Below are 23,516 nucleotides of genomic sequence, written 5' to 3'. Positions count from 1 at the left end.
TTGGGAGGCTGAGATTGAGAGGATCAAGGATGGCAGTCAGCCCAGATAAATAGTTCATGAGATCCCATTTCCAAAACAATCAGAACAAAGTGGACTGGAGGTGTGGCTCAAGTGGATGAGCACCTGCTTTGCAAGCATGAAGCCCAGAGTTCAAACTCCAGTCCCACAAAAAAAAAAAAAAAAAGAAGAAGAAAAAGAATTTTGAGGGTATTGATCACCTGTCTTCCAGCTTTCAAGAGTGATACTGAGCCTGATTTTTTTTTTTTTTTGCAGTAGAGTCAAGTACTTTGCATATTTATTTTTATTCATTCAACAGACTTTCATAAAGCACCATTTATGTCTCAGGCCTCATTCATAGAAGGAAGTAGGGAAGATACAAGCAAATTAGATATGGTCTAATTTAGTGGGGAAGAGAAATTATTGTACGAATAATTATAGCAGAGGTGTACTGCCCATATCATAGCTATTAGCAGCATCTCAAGGACTGGAGTACTTGAAATGCAGCCAGTGTGACTGAGCAGCTAACTTTTAAATGTTATTTAATTTTTATTTCAGTTTACCTGATTGGTTTTGTGTCACTTTTTTCTCTTCTCTGGAAATGGCAAGGACTTTGTGTCAGTGTTCTGAAGTTTCACAGTGCAATTCCTGCTGTGGGCTTCTTTCATCGGCGTGCTGGGCAATTAGTGAATTTTCAGTCAGGCAACTCATGTCTTTCGATGCTGGAAAATTCTCTTGAAATATCCCATTGGTAATTTTCTCCTTCTGTTCTTTTCTTTCTGTAACTCCTATTCAGATGTAGAGACTTCTAGACCAATTTTCTTTTCTTCCTCTCCTGTTTTTATCTTTTTGTTTGTTTGTCTGGGTTTGTTGTTGTTGCTGTTGTTGTTTTTGAGATGGGGTCTTGTTATATTGCCCAAACTGGCCTTGAACTCCTGGGCTCAAGTGATAGTCCTGCCTCTGTCTCCCAAGTAGCTGGGTCTACAGGCAGGCATGACCACACCCAGATGTAGTTTGTTTTTAAATAAACTCCTTGTAGGAAGTGACATATAATAGTCATGCTTATTTATGGGGTACATTCTGATAGTTCAATACTTGTATATAAGGTATAATGATCAAATCAGGGTAATTGGCCTATCTGTCACCGTAAACATTTATAATTTCTTTGTGTTGGGAACATTCAAATCCTCTTACTATCTTTTCTGAACTATACAGTTAATTATTGTCAGCCAGTTACCCTACTGTGAAGTTACTCCTATCTGGCTGCAACCCAGTACCTATTTACCAACCACTCCCCATCCTCTCTCTCACCCTTCTTCTCATCCTTAAGTAAGCACTAGTCCACTCTTTACTTCTATGAGGTCAACATTTTTAGCTTCTGCATATAAGTGAGAATATATGGTATTTGTCTTTCTGTGCCTGACTTATTCCACTGGACATAATGTCTTCTAGACTCTCCCATGTTGCTGTAAGTGACAGGATTTCTTTCTTTTTGGTAACTGAATAATATTCCATTGTGTATATGTACCACATTTTCTTCATCCATTGGTGGATAGGTTGGTTTCCTAGCTTAGCAGTGGTGACTAGTGCTGCAACAAACATGGAGCACAGATGTCTCTTTGGCAATACTGATATCAGTTCCTCTGGGTATGTACACGGTAGTGGGACTCTTGGATCATATGCTAGATCCATTTCTTCTGGTGTGATTTCTGGTTCTAGAGTGTTTTGTTCTTTGACTGTTCTTTTAAAATAGAATCATACTCTTGCCTCATGCTGTGATGTCATCTTCTCTGTGCATAAAGTCTGTTTTCCCCAAATTCTTTTTCTTGTTATTTGCATTTGGCTTTGGTTTATTTGTTCTGGTCTGTGTCTGCCAGGTTAGAGCCTTCCCTTGGTTGTGCAGTGGTCCTTACTTGTTCTTTCTGGGATAAGAACAGGAGACTCATGGTGGCACATGGTTATAATCCCAGCAGTTGGGAGGCCCGAAGCAGGAGGATGGAGAGATCAAAACCAGCCTGGGCTACTTAGGGAGACCTTTTCACAAAATGAAACAAACAAAAGAACAGAGACTTAAAAGTTGCCTGGAAGCTTGCATGACTGAGGGCTTGTCAACTCTCAGATCCACATGGGTTGACCTGAACAGCCATGCCCCATTTTGCATTAATGTCAGTTGGCATCTTAGGGCTTTTCTCCTGGACTGATTAGATTCTCCAGAGAAAAAGATCAGGGTCTGGCTCCCCATGATGTCCAGCCCAGTGGGGGAGCAGCCTGAGGGACTCATCTCAGCATTTAAATTAAACTCAGTCCCCTCGGCTTGGGTGTATTACCACTGCTCTGTGACTTTCAGATAATGCGAGCCTTCCAACTTCTGGGGGAAGTAGGTGGAGGGATGCAACGCCTTTCACTTGGCTTCTTGATTTTCACACATGGATCTTTTTTTTTTTCTTTTATTATTCATATGTGCATACAAGGCTTGGTTCATTTCTACCCCCTGCCCCCACCCCCTCCCTTGTCACCCACTCCGCCCCCTCCCTCTCCCCCCCACCCCCTCAATATCCAGCAGAAACTATTTTGCCCTTATTTCTAATTTTGTTGTAGAGGGAGTATAAGCAATAATAGGAAGGAACAAGGGTTTTTGCTGGTTGAGATAAGGATAGCTATACAGGGCATTGACTCACATTGATTTCCTGTGCATGGGTGTTACCTTCTAGGTTAATTCTTCTTGATCTAACCTTTTCTCTAGTACCTGTTCCCCTTTTCCTATTGGCCTCAGTTGCTTTTAAGGTATCTGCTTTAGTTTCTCTGCATTGAGGGCAACAAATGCTAGCTAATTTTTTAGGTGTCTTACCTATCCTCACCCCTCCCTTGTCACACATGGATCTTCTGACTCCAGAGTACTGGCTGCTGTGGCATCAAGTGTCTGTTGAGGACTCTGTTATAAATCGACTTACACACTCCTGTCTCAAATGTGGCTGTCACACTGCTGCTTTCCAGATCTCAAAATTTTGTTAGTAGTGTCTCTTTCTCTTGTACAGTCCAATCCTGTGATTTTACATCTTAAAAAAAAAAAATCTTTCTTTAACCATTCATCATATTGAGCGAAATAAGCCAAGCTCAAAAAGCCAAGTATCACCAGGCACAAGTGACTCACACCTGTAATATTAGCTACTTGGAAGGCTGAGATCGGGAGGATCATGGTTCAAGGCCAGCCCAGACTAATAGTTCATGAGACCCCATCTCCAAAATAACCAGAGCCAAATGAACTAGAGGCATGGCTCAAGTGATAGAGTTCCTGCTTGGCAAGTGCAAAGCCCTGAGTTCAGATGCTAGTTCCATCAAAAAACACCCAAAAAGGCCAAGTGTCACATGTTTTTGCTCATTATGGAATGTAGTCTGAAGTGATAATAGTGGGACATGAGTGTGAAAGGCATTGTCTGGGGGAGTCAGCAGGAGAGGGCAGAGAGAGGTTACTGGGTCTTGAGGAGGATTGAAGTACATCACATCGATATATAATGATAGCTACAGCCTGCCACATACTCTTTAAAAAGGGGGGAGGATCAAGGGGAGTTAAGGGAATAAAATAAAGGGTGAACTTGCTCAGACTACAACGTATACATCTGTGGAATCACAGTGAAACCCTGTGTGCTATTAATGAATACTAATTTAAAAAATAGTCTTTCTAGGGCTGGAGGTGTGGCTCAAGTGGTAGAGTGCCTGCCTAGCTAGTACAAAGCCCTGAGTTCAAACCCCAGTAATGCCAAAAAAAAAAAAACAACCAAAAAAAAACTTCATGCTTAAATTTAAAAAACCATTTAAAAAAATAATCTTTCTACTACAGTGGACTGAAGAATGTTGTAAAATGTATATGGCCAAAATCCCAGCTCTTTTCCATGACAGACGTGCTTGGTTTGATTTTGTGGTGCTGGCGGTGGAAGCCAGGGCCACTGAGATGCATCCCTGGCTTCCACCAGAGCCTCATCTGTCACTGAAGCAGTGACAGAAGCGTTTCATAGTGGAATTCCTTAAGTATTTCTAAGTCCTTGTTCAAAACAAGAAAACCCACCATGGGGAAAATAAAAGCTGCTGGTGTTGGCAGGAGGGCTCGTGGCAAGGGTCTTCCGTGGAGGTAGGTTTTGTCACCTCACCTTTGACGGGGTGGGGAAAGGGGTAAGTCATGAGGCCTGTGGACGTGTGCTGCAACCAGGGTGCCTGGGAGAAGAATATCCTCACCATCCTAGGGCAGGTGGATGGTGCTGTGTCCTGGCTTGGGACCTTGGCCACGGAATGGTGCCCATAGAGGTTGTAGTACCTGTCCTGCCTGGCCACATGCTGGATGATTTTAGATGATGCAGAGTGATTTTGAGGCTCACTCACAGACACTGCTGGTCTACTGGGCAACACAAAGGAACCTAGGGTTGACCAAGTCAGCTCTTTTCTGTGAGGACAGCTTATGTAGCTCAGATGTCAGAGACCTGGGAGGAGGAAGAAACATTTCCTTTCCCTTCCGGGGTGTCTGCTCTTGGGGTCCGGGTTAATGCCTTGTGGTGTCCTGCTTCTCCTGCCTGCTTCCTTCTCTTCTTCCTCCTTTCCCCTTGGGAACAGAGGCTCTGGCTGGGCTCCCCTCACAGGTCCTCTGCTGTTGTAGGGCAGGGGCCCTCCGTATCTCTGGGCCTCTGCAACATGGAGACCAACTCTTATTGCTTACTTTCTGCCTCATCTCCTCTGTCTCTATTCAGGGCTACTGAAGGTGCTCCACTTTGTCTGCCCTGCACCTCCCCTCCCCTCTTTCTGATAAGAAACTGAGGACCAGAGGAGCCCCAGTTAGGGAACAAATTCTCATCTGTGACTCTGCCTCTCTCAGCTTCCGCTTCCTGAAAGTTTTGATTTGGGATGATTGAAGATGATTGTGGTCACAAATGGGGGGTAGGGCTTGAGAAGAAACCACTAGCCAATAGTGGACAGAAGCCCCATGGAGTTTGGGTCGGATAAATTCTTTATTGGGCTCTGCAGAGTTGTTTCTGTGGAAGACTTAGTGCTGTAGAGAACCCAGCCCTCAGAGTTAAGAGGTCAGGTTCACTCCTTGGTCATGGACTTCCCCTAACTCTGGACATGCCCTAACTATTTGAGCCTTAGGTTCAGCTGTAAACTAGAGAAGTAGTGGAAGCTGCCTAAATGAGGAACGTGTGTCATGTGCTTAGCACAGTATCTGACATGGAGCCCCTCCCCTGGTGCCATCCACTCTCTCAGGTGTTTGGGCAGGCAGCCTGGGCCAGCCTGCGGGTGTGGGAAATAAGACTTGTCACCTGGGGCCTCCCCAGGCTGTAGCTGTGAGGCTCAGCGTCTTTCCTATCTGGGTTTTTAACTTATGGGGCCCTTCCTGTCCTGGCCCTCAGAAGTCTCCTCTCAGTTCCAGCTTCCTCTGGCTATTCCCAGTGCAGAGCCAGGCCTGGGGCGACTGCCTGCTAGGCTGTCACCCACCTCTGGGGAAGGGGCTGGCCCTGGGGAGAGCCTCGCTTGAACTGTCTCCGGTTCCTGGTTTTCCAGGGAGCCCTGGCTGCAGGGGGATGGGAGGAAAAGCCTAGGAGGGAGGGGAGCAGGGAAGCAGAACGGGGAACTGGAAGGGGAAGGGTGTGGGTGGCCCCAATCCAGCTGCCTCCTACTTTCCTGTGGCTGCCAATCCCCTCCCAGGCAGGCACGCACTTGAGGCAGGGGCTTGGCGCTGTCTCCTGGGGGGTGGGAGCTGGAGAGCTGCATGGCCCTTCGAAAGGGGGCCGATGCAGCAGCCGCCAACCCCAGCTGTGGCCAGAGGCATGGGCTTTGTTATTTCACTGGCACTTAGCCCACACCTGGAGCTGGGAGGAAGAAAAGCCCCTAAAGTTCATCTGGCCAGGTTTGGAGGGCCTGCTGAAAGTGAAGCCCACTAGTTTTGAAGGCGAATGGGGTAGTTTCTGGGATGGGGGAGAGATCGGTGGGCCTCCTCCCTCAGCACCTCCAAGCTTCTCTAACAGGGTACCCCTAGAGAGCGCAGCAAAGCTGGCATCAGTCCAGCATCAACTGGGTTCAGGCCTCAGCTTCCTCAGGCCCAGGCGCTAGTCCTGAAGCAAGGTGACATTCATTTCACTACATCCTGTGACTGGGTGCCTGCCGCTCACTTCCTCCACGTGGCAGGAGTGGTGTGGGTGTGGGGGTTGGGTGAGGACAGATAAGAAGGAAAATGTAGTCAGGCTGGGGGCCTCTGGGGGAGGCTGGAGTTTCCCAGGGGTGGGTTAGGGTGGGAGGGAGGGTGTGGGAAGCGTTCAAAGGGAAGAACGGACGCGAATGAAGAGAAGGGAGGAGCAGGAGGCCACTGGAAGTCCCAGAAGTGCCACAGCAACACAGAGGCTCTGGGGGACTGTCATCATCTCAGTCTCTCAGAGGCTGCTCAGTGCCGCTGGCCATCTGCCTCAGTTTCCTACTCTCTGGGGTACTGGTGAGGCTGAGCCTAGAGAGATCAGAGGCAGGGGCCTCTCAGACCAGGCTGGGTCCTGAGCTGAAGACTAACCCTCCCAAGGAGGAGCCGTGATTAGGTGGGACCCAGGTCCTGGACTCTGTTTACCCTGCTGACCCACTTCTCTTCCCCACAGGTGGAACCTTCGGAAGCCCAAATCTACAGGCAAAGGCAGCGACTCATCAGAGGGCTGGACACTGGGATCTATGTTTAAGTTTTAACTCTCGCTTACAAAGACCACAATAATTCCTTCCCTGAAGCCCACCAGCCCCCCAGCCCCGCGCAGCCCCAGCCTGCCTCCCACCGCCCAGCTACCCGCCATGCCCTCCAGTGGCCCGGGGGACACCAGCAGCTCTGCTCAAGAGCGGGAGGAGGACCGAAAGGTGAGCAGCCCAGCAATGGGCTCTTAGCGGGGACCCTCTGGTTGGCATCCAGGGACCCTGGCCCCACATAATGACAGCCCGATGGGGTCACATGCATCACTCACTCCTCACAACAGTGTGGTGGAGACCTCTGGCTTCCCTAATTTAGTGATGAGGAAACAGAGGCTTTGAGTAGGTAAATTTTGGAGGTGGAACAGGATTTTACCCAGGGAGTCCAGCTCTAGGACCCTGGCTTTCAGCCCATATGGTGTTGGAGCACAGGCTTGAACCCCTGTTCTGAATGGCTTGCAGAGAGTCCCCAAACCTGTGCGGTCTGCATCTTGCTAGCTTGTAAGTCACTCTTATCTCTGAGCTGCCTCTGTTACCCTAGATGTTTGGAGCTTTCTGGGGTGCCATAGATGTGAGGCAGTCCGCCCACACAGGCACTCTGTTGTGTTCGGGTGCTCAGGAGCAGGTGACATCATCTTTGGTGGCCCTGGGAGAGAGTGATGCCCCACCCACCGCCCTAGGCTCCCAGTGTGTATCACTGGGTTGTCCTTGATGTGGCTTCTGGCCATGGCACTGGTGCCCTCTGTGTTTCAGAGCCCTGTGAGGAGTTCAGCACTCTTCTGCCTGGAGGCCTTCCAAGCTGGGGCCACCCATAAGGAAAGCCACCTCTGACACTTGGACTCTGTTTCCCCTCTGTCAGGTGGCAAACTCTGCTGTCATCTTGCAGGGGAGCTGTGCTGGTGAGAGCCTTCCTGACTGTCTCCATGGTCCCTTCTGCCTTCTTCCCCTCCTTGAGCCACTGGGAGGGGTGTGACACTATGGTGTCTAGAAAAGCAAGGCATGTCCATGGAACAAGGGTGCTCACATGGCACCAGGTGTGGGGCCCTGAGTGCTCTGGAAGAGAGTTAGCCCAGCTACCCCCACTCCACAGATGTTAGCTCTGCTACCCACCTTACATAGGTGGACCCCTCACATAGGCTTATCTCTTTCCTGGGCTTGCTCATTCTTAGAGAGATGGCCCTGGTTTACAGCAGGGACACAGTCCAGCTAGACAGTGGTAGATTCAGATGAGAGCCTGATGTCCTGCCTCCCCGATCTGAACCCTTCCATGGCCACCCACACAGTCCTGCTGTGGACACACACCCACCCTAGGTGTGCACACAGAGCCCAGGAACCTGTCTTTGCAGCCTGGAACCCTGCACAGGAATATAAGCCTGTGCATAGTCAGGCAGAGGACATTGGGAGATACTGTTCTTTGGCCCCTGGGCAGGGCTCCTGGGGCTGGAGATCAATTCCCTTCCTTCTGGTCCCTCTGGAAGAAACCTGATAGTCCAGGTTATCCCACAGACCTTTGGGCTACTCTTGCTCAGGACTCAGGCAATGTTTGACCCAGAGTGTCAGAGATACCTGCAGCTTCCTGTGCTCCCTAGCAATAGCCATGGTCATGACTGCTTCCCTCCCCTCCTTGGGCCTTGCTTTGTTTCCCTTGCTGGATTGGGTGACTCTGAGCTGCCCACATCTCAACAGATCTGATGCACCTTCACATCAATGCACTTGCAGTTACTGCCCCCACAGGTGGGACAAAGTCCCTGTTATTGCACCACGGAGCTCCTGCCTAGCAGCAGGGCAGGCGGGCTCTGTATTGTGATAGTTATGGTAGAGAAGAAGTACTGGACAAGGAGGCAGAACTCCCAGGCCCCAATTCCGAGGATGCTACTCACTGGAGATGTGACTTCAGGCCATCTGGGCTTGTGTTTGCTCAGCTGGAAAATGGGGAGAGTAACTCTAGCCTTGCTGTTCTCAGAGGGTAGCTGTGGAAGTCAGATGAGGTCATGGGCATGGAAGTGCCCTGCAGACAGCAAAGTCTGGTCCAATTATGAGGGATTACGATTGCTATTATTATCTACCCATAGTAACTGCTCTGGCTCAAGTGGCAACAAACACACACCCAGCCCAGATCCTGGGCTGATAGAGTGCACACTCATGCTGGCAGAGGTGGTTATGACAAAAGACAGAGAGATCTGGACAGACAAGGTCTGGGGCTGGCCAGGCCTCCTCCCCAGCCGCCATGCCTGGCTCACCTGGCACAGCCCCCGGCACCCCAAGGTTGGCTCCAGCAGTGCCAGGGAGCTGCCTGGGGAGGGCGGGTGGAGACACTGGCAGCCGCCATGGCAGTCCAGAAAAGCCAGGCCTGGGGCAGGGATGCTGCCTTGCTGCAGAGTGAAACAAAGGCTTGGTCTGCAGCCCAGGGAGCCTACAGAGGCACTCAATGCAAAGGAACTGCCTGGTGAGTCCCAAGGAGGGGTGTGGCTGCTGCTGCTGGCCCCTTCACCACTTGGCCCCACGTGCCCTTCAGCCTTATCCCTTCTGCCTCCAGGCAACACTGGAGTCCCTCTTGGGCCACCAGGCTTTTGCTTATGCCATCCCTCTGCTGTTGGCCCTTGTCCTGCTTTCTCTCCTGCTCTCTGGGAAAGCCTTTGCTTCACTCTGCTTTGGATCACAGTTTGCAAGAGACCAAAGGCTCTCAAAAAATGTGATCCCCAAACTGGTCACATCAGCATCACCTGCGAAGGTGCTGGGACTGCAAGTCTTAGGCTCCTGTCCAACCCTGCTGAGTCAGAAACTCAACATGGGATGGTTGTTTTTTTTTTTTTTTTTGAGAGGGTCTTGCTGTTTGCCCAGGCTGGCCTCGAATCCTCCTGCCTCGGCATCCTGAGTGTTGGGATTATAGGTGTGCACCACTGTGCTATATGTGAGGCATGTCTTAACCAGTTGCCCAGGTGACTCTATGGCTCACTAACATTTGAGAATAACTGGCGTAGTTAGCATCTGGTCTCCCGTGTCCCTTGGAGGGTAGGGTCTCAGCCCCTTCAGTGTGAATTCCCTGGGCTCAGGAAGGATTCCATAGATAAGAATGGAAAGGAAAATTTAATGGATCGAACCCCTTTGTGGAGACCAGGGCCAGACAGGTGGGGTGCAGAGCTCTGTGTGATGGGTGGAGGCTGCCATGTTTTTGGCTGGAATTGCAGAGGGAGGTCTGTGAATGTGAGTGTCCCCTGGCAACAACTCCTCCATCCTGCCATCCATGGAGTGGGCAGGTAGGTGCTGCCAGGGGAAACTGGGAGGAAGCAGGCTTTGGGGGCTGAGCTCTGGGACTGTGGTTGGGGTGAGTCAGTTGGTAAATGTGGCCATGACAGAGAGAGGGGGATGCTTGCGTAGGTGAGCACTCAGAGGTGCAGTGGAGGTAGGAGCAGCTCTGTGTGCGTGGAGGGGAGGGGGATTGCAAGAGGCAGAGAGAGCATTTGGGGGGTCTTCCCTGATTTCCAGGGTATTTCCCTGATTTCAGCATCCCCCTTTCCTCTGGCCTCAGAAACATAATGGTCAAGATGCATTGAGCACTGACTGCTGGGTGTGCTGTACCCACGGTATCTTATTTAGTTCTAATCATTGCCCCGTAAGGTAGACACTGATATTTTCATTGTCCTTTCTTAATATGGACTAAGTTGAAACTCAGGGAGGTTAACTCACTTGCCTAAAATCACACAGGTAGTAGGTAGTGGTGCAAGAGTTGAACAGCGGGCAGCCTGTGCTGTTGGCTTCTGTGCTCTCAGGCCACCTCCCATGTGAAAAGGCATGGAGTGAACAGCGCGCCCCACTGTGATGCTCCATGGTCCTGCTCAGTCTTCTGCTGCAAGTGTTTATTTACACTGAAAGTTGGGGTGGTCAGAGCCCACTAGCCTGCTAATTCTGTGTAGCAGGCTCTTGCCCGGGGATGTGGCTCTTCATCCCCAGCAGGAAATCCCGTGCACAGGCTCATGTTCATGGTTATGTGCGCACGCATGCATGTGTTCACACATTACCCCCACCCCCACCCCCACCCGTAGATCTCTTAACGGAACACACTGCTACAGGCACATTGCTTCTGGCTGTTCCCTCTCCCTCTCTGGACATGCTGCTTCTCTTTTCTTCTCTTCCTCTCTCTCTCTCCTTCAGACTTAGGTACCTTTCCAAGTACCTAGCACATAGTAGGGCTCCCCAAGTCTGTTGAAGGAATCTAATGACATTCCTGGAGGACATAGCAAAGGACAGGGGATAAGAAGGTACAAATAGCTGGGCCTTGCCTAAGTGCAGAGGAGGGATGGTCTTCCGAGCAGCTCAGCCACATGCGCCCTTTCCTGCTGCAGGGCAGAGGCAGCAGCAAGTTTGTGCTGGGAGAGTGGGTGTTCAGGTGAACGTCTGCGCATGTGTGTGAGTGTGCATACAGCTTCCCCCTCCCCAAGTCCAGCCTAGAGGCCTGGCAAGTACTAATTTCCCTTGGGCTCCGAGCGCTTCCTCTTCTCTGGCACACAAGCACAAGGGCATCCTTGGGTGGGGTCCCCACCAGCTCCCATCTCAGTGGTTCTCACAGGTCTGAGGAACACAGAGCATCCTGGGGCATGTCCTCTCTATTGCACTCAGATATCCCCACATGGTCACTTACAACTGGCTAGTCTCTACAGGATCCTTTAAAGGGCTCCTCTTCAGGACATTTAAATAGTTACAGAAAAAGTGCTTTCCCTTTTCCTGTTTAGGAACACAGTGAATCATAATGGTGTGCACAGGCTGGCAGAGTAACTCAAGTGGTAGAGTGCCTGCCAGCAAGCACAAAGCCCTGGGTTCAAGGCCCCGTACTGCCAAATAAATAAATAAATAAATGGTGTGCACATTTCTACTTAGTGGAGTTGTTGGATGCTTGGATGTGCTCAGTAGGTTTGTGATGTACATAGATCACATGCGCTGACCAAGACCTAGGCTTTGCTCTTCTGATTACCTAAAATTCTCTTACACTAGACATTGCTAAATACCAAGTTTAGTTAGCCATGCAGTCCACAAGGTTGTTAGTGGGGTCAGCGGGCTCTGGAGACAGACCTGCCTTTGAATCTGGGCTCTGCTGCGTGACTCAGCAGCATGAGCACCCAGCAGGGAATCTGCTCCCAAGTGGGCTTGAGATGTTTAAGTGGATGGCATGCCATGGAGGTGGTAACTCTAGGACCTGGTGCATATTAAAGTTGCCTTATGCTTTACTTCAATAACTGTCACTTTAGCTATAGGTCCTTCTGCCTGCACTTTGTGGTTTGGGGCTACTGCAGCACCATGCATCACAAAGTTGAGGGAAAAGCTCAGGGAGCCCAGGTGGGGTGCATGTGGCATGGTTTGGAGGCTGCTGGGAGCCTGGCATGTGGAGGAAGTTCCTTTCTCTAGGTCCTAGGGCACAAGAGACCTGAAGTTCCTGTGCCCATTGAACAGAAGCCAAACCAAGGCAAGTGGGAGTGAGACCTACTTCCTACCTGCAAGGAGCTGTGACTACTTCCACCAAGAGGCCAGGGCTGGGACCTCTGGGGTTACTGTTCCAAGTGGCTGGACACTTCTCAGACCTGCTGAGAAGGCAGGTCCTCTGGGGCCAGGGCAAGAAAGGCTGGACTCAGCTGTGTAGAGGGGACTTGGGGAGCTGAGCTGGAGCCAGTGTCCTAGACAATCAGGAAACAGCTTCCTCTCTGGAACCCGGGCTGGGCCCAGGCGGTCTGGACCTGCCCCTTAGCAGCCTTTGCAGAGAGGCACAGGCCAGTTAGGGGTGTTACCCTTAATCATCCCCCTTCATGGGCACAGTGCAGAAGTCTTACAAAGGACTCTCCTTTGCATAGCAGTGACCTCATTTAATTTCACATGAACAGAGGGCCTGCTGTCATCATCCCATTTCATAGATGAGATGAGGAGCCAGACTTAGACAGCTTAGGAAACTTGGCCAAGGTCACATGGCTACAAAGTTTTATCTGGACTCTTTCCCTCTGTAAATCCAGGGATGCAGAGTTGGGGTGGGCTGCTGAAGGAGTGGACAGGAGTGGGCTTGGTGCCCATGAAGGAGGCTGCCAGCAGAGCAGTAGGCAGGCTCTCCTCTGGCCCTCAGCATGGCATCAACACAGCTTATCCAACTGTTGTCTCACCTTCTAGACTGAGTTCTGGTTGCTTGCCTTTGTGTTCAGTACACAGTAGGTGCTCAGTTGTTTTCTTTGAGCACACCTCTGTGCCTGGTGGGGATGTGACCTATCCCACTCTGCATTTGTCTTCCTTCCAGAAGTGGGTGAGGGTCTGGCAGGGCAGACAGCTTATGGAGGAAGGATGGATGCCCTGGCGGGAAGGCTGGGGAAACAGCAGGCATAACCATCCTTAACCACTTCACTTTTATGAAGCACCCACTGTGTGCAAGTACCCAGGAGCCGTGAGGGACCTCTAGGACATGTTCCCTGTCCTCTGGGAGTGTGGACTATGGGGAGAAGACGGTTTCTATCAGTAATTTCCATATGAAGCCAGTGAGTGTTTGCAATGAAGGGCCTTTGGGAGGCAACCGAGGTCAAAAAAAGCAGGGGCTCTAGAGGGCTCTGAAGAGAGCATCCTTAGCATCTGCCCCTTGCCACTCTAGCCAGAGCCATCTCTGCAATGTAGGCCTGGGCACACCTACACATGCGAGTGTGTTGTGCATGCATCGTGCAGGTCTGCTGTCCCCTGGATGTGGCCCCTATAGCCCAGTGCCAGAGCAGAGCTCTGCTTGCTGCAGAAGCCAATTCGTTTCACTGAATTCCACAACCGCACACAGTCCCTGGGAGGCCAGCCAGCCAGCTGGCAAAGGCTGTACATGCTTCTTGTCCCGAGGGCCCAGGCAAGTGGCTGGCTAGATCCGGCAAGTTCATCCCCTCGACTCAAATACCAACTTGAGACATCTGCTCCACGGATGCCGGGTCAGTGGAGTCCGGTGTCAGTACTGAAGGAGTGCATATGTCTCTGGCTGTCTCAGGGAAGGACCTTGGGGACGCGTATCTCTTGGGAGAAGGGGCCCGTGTCTAGGCAAGGCAAGGCAAGAGGATGTATATCTTCATGGGCATGAAGGCCAGTGTGTGCCCCCAGCATGCGTTGCCTGCAGGCTTATGTGTGGATGTGAGATCATGGCATAGGTGGTTTTAGTGTCATGCTGCTGTGGAAAGACTGGGAATGAAAAGACTGAAATTCTAGTTCTGAAGGCCTCCCTTCTCAACTCTCTGATCTCTGTGAGTCAGATAACCTCTGTGAGCTCCAGATTTCCCACCTATGTAATGGGAAAAAGAATATAACTCTAGTTCTGCTTTCTGAAAAGCATAAGAATAAAATGAAATAACATTGTGGAAATGCTTTGTTAATTACCCTGCACTGTACAAATGTGAGAGATTATTATCATCATAGCCCTGCTCATCAGAATGAGAAGTTGTGTGTGGCTTAAAATAATCCATCCAGTGAGCTGCACTAAAATGTAGGTCAGATCATAGCCTCAGAAATTTAGAGACAGGCTGATGGGAACCACCTGATCTTATAGGCCTCCAAATGTAAAGGTGCTTTGAAAGCCATAAATACTTACATAAATGTAAGGTGATAATTAAGTTTAAGCCTAGAATGTACATTTTATACTAGGTGTGGTGGCACACTGTAATCCCAGTACTTGGGAGGCGGAGGCAGGAGGCTCTCGAGTACCAGGCCAGCATTCGTTGTATAGGAGACCCTGTCTCAAAAAAAAAACAACAAAAAAACACATTTCTGGAGACCCAAAGATCCAAGTTCCAAGTGACGCTGGAGCCTGCATTTACATAGGACTGTGGTTTTTCACGTGTGCCTCTTCTGTGTGTGTGTAGACTGGGTTGTTTATTGAGCACCTACTTACCATATGGTTGTCACTCATCATCAAAGTGTTTTTGGGTGTCTGTCTTGTGCTGGCTCCATCAGTCTTGGCACTGTGCATTCCATTGTTAAGAGGCCCCAGTTGGCTGTGTGTAATGGCACACACCTGTAATCCCAGCACTCGGGAAGCAGAGGCAAGAGGATCGCATGTTTGAGGCCAACTTGGCTACATAGACCCTGTCTACCATGAGAAAAAAAAATCTGTTACTTCTCAAGGAGCTCATGGCCTGGCCAGCACAATGCTGACAGTTGGAATCCTGGGTAGTGGGTGTTTTAGGAGACAAGGTGTCTGTTTGCTCAGTCTAGGTAGGGGACTAGAGGTGGCCCAGGAAGTGAGGCTGGAAAAGGGACTAAGGATTTTCTGGGAAGCATAATGGGAAGGTAGACTGGACAGATACTTCTTTGCCAGGCTATGCCAGAGTATCTGGGGGTAGACAGCTGCTTTTGCACCTGCTGCAGTGGAGAGGAGACCTGGGCAATCCAGCTGCATCCTGGGACCTTCATATACAAGGGCTAAGGAACTGACCTTGATCCTCTGCAGGCCTCAGGATCGTCTCGGGGAGGGTTTTAGCTCTGCAGAGTGACATAATCAGCCTTGCATTTTGGAAAGATTGGGGAGCCCCAGTGTCACGCATTTCTCACCACAGTGGCACCAGCCAGATGGTGGGATCTATCTGTGCCATGAGTGATGGCTGCACATGTGGGGCAGTGAGTGGGATTTGCATGAGGTGGGGAGATCCCTGGGAGAGGAGTGGGAGTGTTGTGCTTCTGCAAAATGTTCTAGTTCAGGATGTGTGGAGCCTGGAGGAAGTGAGCAATTCTCAAGTGACTGGCACAGGCCTGCTTTCAATCACTGTCACTTCATTTCTTATCGTCACTGTGATGTAGATAGTCTTATCCCCATTTCATGGAGGGGAAAGCAAGCTGCAGAGAGGCAATAGCTTGAAGAGATCCCAGCCCTGCCCTGCCCACTTCAAATCCCCCTGTCTCATTCCTTCCCCTGCACTGTTCTGAAGGGCTGACAGTTAAGTCCCTCGCTTGACAGATGAGGAAACCAGCCTGGACTCAAAGCTGTTCCCACTGAATGCGTCGCTGCTTTCCAGCTGCTCAGGTTACTGTGGACCAGATTCTTCTATTTCAGAGTATTAGCGATGCCTCCTAATTCCGTGCTACTTGCAGATTTGATGAGCATATTTCACATTCCTTTGCTCAGCCCATCAGCAGTGACACCAATAAAGCAGGCCCCGTGACAGACGCAAGAATGAACCACTTGATACGCATCTTAGAGCCATTGAGGGCATGGCCCAGGCCATCTGCTCACCCTGCTCGGCAGATCAGCCCTTACCTGGCAGCGTGAGCTGCAGACAGGCCACAGCAGAGCGTGCCTTCCATTTTGCCCCACACTTGTGCTCCATACTGAAGAGCAACATGTTGACAAAAGATAGCACACTTTACACCACTGTGCTTTCAGGCCACATGAAAGGGGCAGGGGCCACTCCTGGGTGTGAATCCTAACCCAGACTCCCATGGAGACTTGGAGACCTGAGCACATCTTGCCCTGCTCTGAGCTCGAGGTTCAGGCCTGGCACACAGTGGCTGTGCCTGTGTTTCCGGCATTTCAGGAGCCTGGCATCAGGAGGCCCACCCCTTCCTCCTGAGCTGGGTTACCCTGAATTAAATCTAACAGGGAAGAAGGTCTGAGTATGATGGGGTTGCTTGATGGCGACCCCAGAGACTTTTCCCATGTACATGGGAGGGAGCTGGGGCTTGTTGGTCCTGAAAGGTTAAGTGTCTTTTTTTTGTTCTTAGGTCATTACTTTAGAGTGACTGTGATTTCTTTTGCTGATCAGAGGGCCCTGATTGACTTTCTCATGTCTGATGAATTCAGAATAAAAGCTAAAACGTCAAATAAACCTTTTTGTAATAAATGCAGTTTGCTAAAGAAATAGTTGAAATCTCAGAATTTCCAAGCAGATTCTTCCAGAATCTATCCTAGTCTCTCGGGATTCGGCAGTGAGCAAAATGGACAAGGGGACAAGCCACTGGTTCTGCTGAGGAACCTGAGGAGCAGGCAGGTGGACAGTTCACACCCCAGGAGGAATCTGTGACTCAGAGAGGGTCATCCCTCTCATAAGGAGAGGTCAGACATGCTAGGTTCCATGCTGGGTCTGCATTGGTTTGTCCCAGGCCCCAGGCCCTGTGCCTTCCCACAACGTTCCCCAACCCCTGACAGTTAGCAGTAGTATCAGTCCCAAAGCAGTACCTCACCCCAAGGCTTACCACAGCTGCACCGATTTCCTCTCGGCCTGCCCACACTCAGTGCATTGGGGACTCCCTCTGTGAGGCAAGTGACCCTTTCTTATAGAGGGCATCTGTGGGAACCTGAGAGACAGCTCAGAGCCTGCAGCCTGGCCTCCTGTGGGCCACCTGCAGCTGGGCATTGCACACCTTCCCCTGGGCTCCCTCTCCACTTGACCACTCTCCCAAAGGCCTTTTGGTCCTCACTGCACCTCTGCCAAGCTTTCTTAAAAAGAGCCCCATCCAAACTTCTTGCCTGTTAAAAGGGCCCCCAAAGGTCTCTGGCCCCGGGGCCAGCCTTCCCCTTCCCTACCCCCTGTTTTCCCTTTGTATCTTTTCTGGCTGGGCTCCCTAAATGGTCCTCTTCAGCCCCTTCTCAGCCTCTCCATCCTTACTGCTGTGTCATTCTGCACAGCTTAATGACAGTGTCTCAAAGACCACCTATAATGGCCCCTAGTCAAATCTCTGTCCTTGACATCATTGCATTGTTTGACTTCTGTCTCTTGGGTAGCAGCTCTCGCCTTTCTTGGACAAGTGATCTCTTTTGTGCCTCTAACTTTTCTTGTCTCCTTCACAAACATTACCCCCTCCAGTGTGACCATCACACTGGTGGGTGCTGAGGCCTGGTACCCCTGTCAGCCTCAACTCACATCTCTTCAGAGGCCTCTCAGAACTTGAGCTGTCATGGTCTGCCTCACAGACAGACCATGAATGGATGGGCAGGCAGATAGACAAAGGGGCCAGTGATGCTCTTCCTGTTGGTCTGATGTCTACAGTTGGTCACACTAGCTTTCGCTTGTGTGTCCCACCATCACCTGAAAATTAATGTGGCAAACCACAAAGCTATTATGAAATCACAGAAAATGAAAGTTGAGTGGGACGTGGAGGGCCATCTTAGGAATCTCCAGAAAACCCAGGTACCTTCCTCTTCTCCAGCCATGGTGTTGGTGTTGGTGTGGGTTGGTCCCTCCTACAGGGAAGTCCACAAAGCCATGTTGGTCTGCTGACATCACACAGGTCATGAGAAGGAGCCTGCCGTCCTTTTCTGGCTCAAGGTCCCTCTCTCCTTCCCTAACTTTGTTTCTACTGGTAATTAGTCATGCTGGAACCTGCTGAGTCAGAAGGGACTTGTGGGTGGTTTGTGGCCAGGCTGGAACAGTGAGACAGGACTTTCTAGGTATCTGTCTCTGGGCCCTAGGAGGTAAGTATGGAGGGCCCAGCCCTGCACGGGTTCTGTGTGAGGAGTGGGGACCAAAAGAGACTTCTGGTTCAGAAGTCAGTGAGTGAGAAGACTCAGGAAGGCCATGACCCCTGGGACATGGTCCCTGGGATGCTCCTGTGGGGTGGTGGTACATGCAATGCCAGAGCCACATGGTTCAGGCTCTGGGGCAGGGTGCTTATATCAGTCATGGAAGGTCTACACTTGGCTCAACAGTCACCACTTGAAGTATTGCATGGATTTCAAACAGGCATCAGCAAGTTTAGCATTTCTTCTCATGTGACCTTATTCTCTTCAATATTCATTAAATAGCTTGCTCACTGAACTGTGTACAATTTTTTTCATATCAACAAACTAACTCTGAGACAAATCCTTCATCAGAGCCTGTGTTATAATCTTGTGGTTGAGAAAATATGGTCACCAAAGGGGGCGGCACCTTCTGCTGGGGCAGTCAGTGGGTCCCCGAACGGCCTCCAGCTTGTATTTAGATGAGGCTCTAAGGGGTGGCTCCAGGGTCACCAGGCAGGAAGGAGGTGACATTTGCCCTGATGGGGAGGACACCACAGCACAGCCCTGGAAGTATGGCTGTCATGCAGGTGGGCCACAGGAGGCTAAGGCCAGCCCACATGGCCTGAGACTAGATATCTCTTGGGTCAGCTCTGGCTCACAGGCTGTCTGTGCCCACAGGAAGGAGAGGAGCAGGAGGAGCCTCGAGGCAAGGAGGAGCGCCAGGAGCCCAGCGCCACGGCCCGGAAGGTGGGGAGGCCTGGCCGGAAGCGCAAGCACCCTCTGGTGAGTATCCATCCTTCACAACCCCACAACGTGTGTCATGTGGATAGCAGTGATGTGTACCTTGCAAGGCTCTGGAAACATTAAGTGAGCTAGGCAGCTCACTCAAGTCTTCCAGTCTTTGAACCCCACAACACCCTCACATTTCCCTGTTTTCTATATTGAGAACTGGAGGCCCTCAAGGCCAGGGGACTTGGCTGATGGGTGTTGGAGCTGGGATTTCAACCAGGCCCTGGATTCTGGCCTCCCTCTGGAGGAGCAGCAAGAGAGCCTGTCAGACTCCCCAGACTGGGCTAAGAGCCCCCCTGACCTGGTGGCACAGACCCCTGCCTGCAAGTCCATGCATGTGCTCTGGGCCTCAGCCCCCACCAGTGGAGATGCAGGCTGTCCAGGGTCTTTACTGGTGAAGTCCTGTGGGGAGGTGGAGGCCACAGGGCCTGTCCACATGCTCCAGGCTCTTGAAAGCCATGACACTGAGTTCTGGGGTTGCCCAAGATGGAGAGCGCTCAGGGCCAAGGTTCTGGACTGGCTGGATTCCTCAGAGAAGATAATTATCTCGCACCACCAAACACAGCTGATTCTTTTGTTTTTGCCCCTTCTAGCTGAGAATGGTAAACTTGGAGCAAGAAGGTGAGGGGAGCCAGGGCCCCAGATTTGTAGCTCAGCCCTTTGGGGAAATGTTCTGAGCAGGGCAGAGAACCCAGGCTTTTCACACAACAGAGGCAGGGAGGTGGGCTCACGGAGTGGGGCTGAAGTGCACCACTGCCACTTTTGGTTGAGGATGTACAGCGGAGGTGCAACAGTTAGGCCACTTAACGGGTATGTACTTCTAAACATTTTAATACTAAAGCAGGCGTGGGTATTTTATGGCCTGGAGTGAAAATTTCACACAACAATGGAGGATAAAACGGGACTTCAAAAGATACCCGGTTTGCAGCAGGCTGTTCTGGCAGGGGGAGGTGGGCTATGCGAGCCAAGCTGGAGAGAACAGTCCTACTCCATGCCCTCCTGAGGCTCCACAGCCCAGCATTTGCAGAGCCAACTCCCCTTTCCCTGACCTAGTTGCTGGGAACCAGAGCTACCACCTGTAGCAAATAAAGATCCAATGACCCTTTGACTCCAATTTGTAAGTTTTTGGAATCAGGCCGAAGGTCTGGGGTCAGAGGACACAAGGAAATGGCAGGCAGATGGCCAGTGAGAGAGAAGAGGGGCTCAGTGGGATGGGGAAAGACGGTTGGGGGGGGGAGCGGTCATATAACCCCTGCTTCAGTGCAGAAGGAAAAACAGTCTTTGGAGTCCAGAAGACCTGGGTTTGAATCCCAGCTCCCAACACACCCCAGCCTGAATTTCAGGTTCCCTTCTGCAAAAGTGGGAAGGATGTGTTCCTTCTAGTTGGCTATGACCGAGATGGGCTCAGTCTTCACCACTGGGCTGCATGTGCCTGGCCTAACCTTTCCTCTCCAGGAGACCATGGGAGGTTGTGGGTGTGGCTCAAGTGGTAGACAGCCTGCCTGACAAGCATGAGGTCCTAAATGTGATCCCCAGTATTGCCAGAGAGAGAGAGAGAATAGGAAACCCAGTTTGACAAAAGAAACAGCACCTAGTTACTGCTTCCAGCTATGTGACCTCGAGCCAGTTGCTTAACCTCCCTGAGCCATTTCCTCACTGGTAAAGCAGGGATGCCAATAATACCTGCTCTGTCCGCCCTCTGGAGCGCTTTGCAAACAGCAAAGCAGAGCCAGGATGTGCGGGGCTGGACAGATAATGAACCTGTGCCATAGACTGGGGTGCAGGCCCCTAGGGTAGAGCACCCAGCCTTGAGCTGCCTGGGTGGGAGGTAATGCACAGCCTTTGCAAGTAATAGCCTGGCTGTGCTTCAGCCTGTGTCCTCGGTGACACCTGAAACCTCCAGTGTCAGGAGACTCTTGTGTGTCAGAGAGCCTGGGGGAAGCTGCGCTGACTGTGGAGGCAAGGGCCAGAGGCATCTGTTGGGAAGGACACCCTGCATGTTGAAGGGAACAGAGAAAGGTGGCCTGGAGCTCCACAGTTGTCATGGCTCTCCCTGGGAACCTGAGTAGGGGAATTCCTGCTGCAGCCAAGGATAGCCCACAGCCCCAGCCTGGGCTGCCTGGTGGATTCTGTCTGGATCTTGGCACTTGCGGGGCAGGTGCTGGTCCTGTTCTCTTCCCTTCCCACAGTTGCTGCAGCTGTGGCCCTGGGAACAGATTCACCAGGGAGTGGGAAGTGTGTCATCCAGCTAAGCCTGGAGAGGGCAAGGAGCATGGCTACGTTCTGACAGGTGTAACCAAGGGTAGGCACTGGGAAGTGAGAGAGGAGCCCTATTCGGAGGTGGTGCTTGCTTTGTGTAAACTTTGCATTGTCAGCGCTGCACAGGGAGGGCCAAGGTACATACATCATCTGTTCCCCTCCAGCCCCAAAGGTAGGAAATCACTGGCTTCCTCCTTTGCTCCAGGCCTGCGTTTGCCTTCAGCAGTCATCTGTCTTTGGGTGCTGCTGCATTGCCTCCTGGCTGCACCGTCCGCCCAGGTAGACTCCATCAGGATGCTCAGGCCGTGTACTCTCCAGAATTCCTCACCCATCCCTTCCCACTGCGTGGGGTCAAAAACCCAGATAAAGAAGACTTACCTTTCAGGTTAGTGTGCCAGAGAGAAGTCCTGCAGTCACAGGAAATACAAGACCTGGCACACCTCTGTTCCTGAATCTCTGGGGACTCCATTTCTTATGGAACAGGATCTAGACCATTCTATCTGGCATTCTAGCAACTTAATCATCTTTTCTCTCCTGTGTCCACACTAGCTCCCATACCACTCTTTGTCCATAGACACTCCGTCTTTTCACTGTCCCACAGACACCCCAAGCTCATTTCCCCTGCTGCCTCTGAGGCTGTTCCATAGCCTTTCCTGTTCTCTACCTGTCCCGGAGCCATAGCCCGTCAAAGCAGCTTGAAAATGAAGCCCATTTCCGCAACTGCCGCTCATCTGTCCTCTCCCTTTTCCATCCATTTGTGCGATTAATATAAATGAACCCCTAACAAATCAAAGGCAAACAAGTAAAAGCCCATGTGCGTGGACATTAGTGGTCTGCAGGCCTCATTTTAAGAAGCACTGGTTGTCACTTGTCTGCACAGAAACGGGGGTAAGTATTTTTGCAGGTGTAGTTGGGGACGGAACTCTGCATTCCAGGCAAACAATCTTCCCCCAACCATAGGAGGTTTTTTTTTCTTTTTTTGATTAATTTGATATTTGCCACATCCATGTACCTGATTCTAATTTTACATAAGTATCATTTCTCAGTGGATAGAGAATTTAAAAATCCAAAACCAAAGCCTGGCCTTGCACCCCAGCCAGTTTGAAAAGCAGATAGAAGGATTTTGTCCTTTCCACTAGTTCTGACTCTGGGTGCCATCCTTTTGCAGAACTGCCAAGGGGAGCCATATTGCTTTTGTCCACTCTGTGCTGCGGACAGAGATCATGAATATAGGCTAATATTTGGAGTGGTGGTATAGCTCAAGTGGTAGAGCACCTGCCTAGCAAGCACAAGGCCCTGAATTCAACCTCAGTACCTCCAAAATTTAAAAAAAGGCTGATATTTGTGTAGCAGTTTATTGCCTTCAAAGGCCTGTTACACGATCATCTCTTCCAATACCCACAGCAAACCTGTGCAAGGCAGATGGGGACTTGAGTCATTACCATCTCCACATTCAGATGAAGAGACTGGGGTTCAGAGAGGATTCAGGACTTGGGTTCCATACCTCACAACTGCAAAACCCATCATGCTCTTTCTTCCTCACCACTGCAGCCATGTGGTCCGGCCGACTGGGTCCCCAGGGACTCTTTGAATGCAGGACTGTTTGAAAAAGTATATAGACTTTCCCAGAAAGCATACAAAAAAGTAGAACAGAGGAAGGCGATTGACCCAAACATCAAGGAGCCCATGTTTAAGGGGAAAGAGGTGGTGGTCTGAGGTCTGGGAAGCAGGTCTGCTTAAAACCAGGCCATGGCCTGGTTCCACTGCAGCACTGGCTAAAGCCAGGATGCTGCCGGCAACAGGAAACAGGAAGTCAGCTGCAGGGCTGGGTAGGGCTTAGGAAGGGAGCTGGCACCTGGGCCAGGGCCTGCGGGCTGGCCAGTGCCTGTGGTAGGAAGGAGGGGTCGGCCAGGGAAGCCAAGCCTGGGTGTGTGTGTCAGGGCAGGAGGAAGGGGCATCTTCCTGTACCCCAGCTCCTGAGGACATTGGGGGGTGGTAAGTGAGGCTGGCTGAAGCTGGTCACAAGCCCAAACAGCTTTGTCCTTTGTGGGTGCTTCCAGATTCTGCCTGCTCCCCAGAACTTGGTGGGGAGTGACCTGCCTTGCAGGGTTCCATACCCTGTTTACTAGCTATATGCATTTATTCATTGAGGGTTTGTACCCACCAACTTCCTCCAGGGTTATTTTTGCTTGGAGGGAGCATTCTGAGGTCACCTCTTGCTAAGAATAACCCAGAAAGGGCGGGAGGAGGAGGAGGAGGAGTGGGCTGGAGCTGGCGTTGGGCTCAGCTGAGCCAAGCTGGGCTCATACTGCACAGCTGCCCTCCAGCAGCCGAGGGAGTGGGTTCA

At 51.1% G+C, this 23,516-nt stretch overlaps 1 protein-coding gene across 4 annotated transcripts in view; it reads left to right on the top strand.

The window, feature by feature from the left end:
• Dnmt3a (DNA methyltransferase 3 alpha) overlaps positions 1-23,516 on the top strand; it is a 100,806-nt gene that overhangs the window by 21,394 nt on the left and 55,896 nt on the right. For all 4 annotated transcript variants that reach the window (XM_020162639.2, XM_020162637.2, XM_020162642.2 and 1 more), the window contains exons 2-3: positions 6,621-6,867; positions 18,800-18,904. In XM_020162639.2, the coding sequence (XP_020018228.1) occupies positions 6,805-6,867; positions 18,800-18,904 (168 nt within the window). In that variant the 5' untranslated portion in view covers positions 6,621-6,804. The remainder of the gene's footprint in view (positions 1-6,620; positions 6,868-18,799; positions 18,905-23,516) is intronic.

This window comes from Castor canadensis, chromosome 12 (assembly GCF_047511655.1).
Source record: "Castor canadensis chromosome 12, mCasCan1.hap1v2, whole genome shotgun sequence".
Taxonomy (NCBI): domain Eukaryota; kingdom Metazoa; phylum Chordata; class Mammalia; order Rodentia; family Castoridae; genus Castor; species Castor canadensis.
This window is presented reverse-complemented; position numbering and strand designations above follow the sequence as displayed.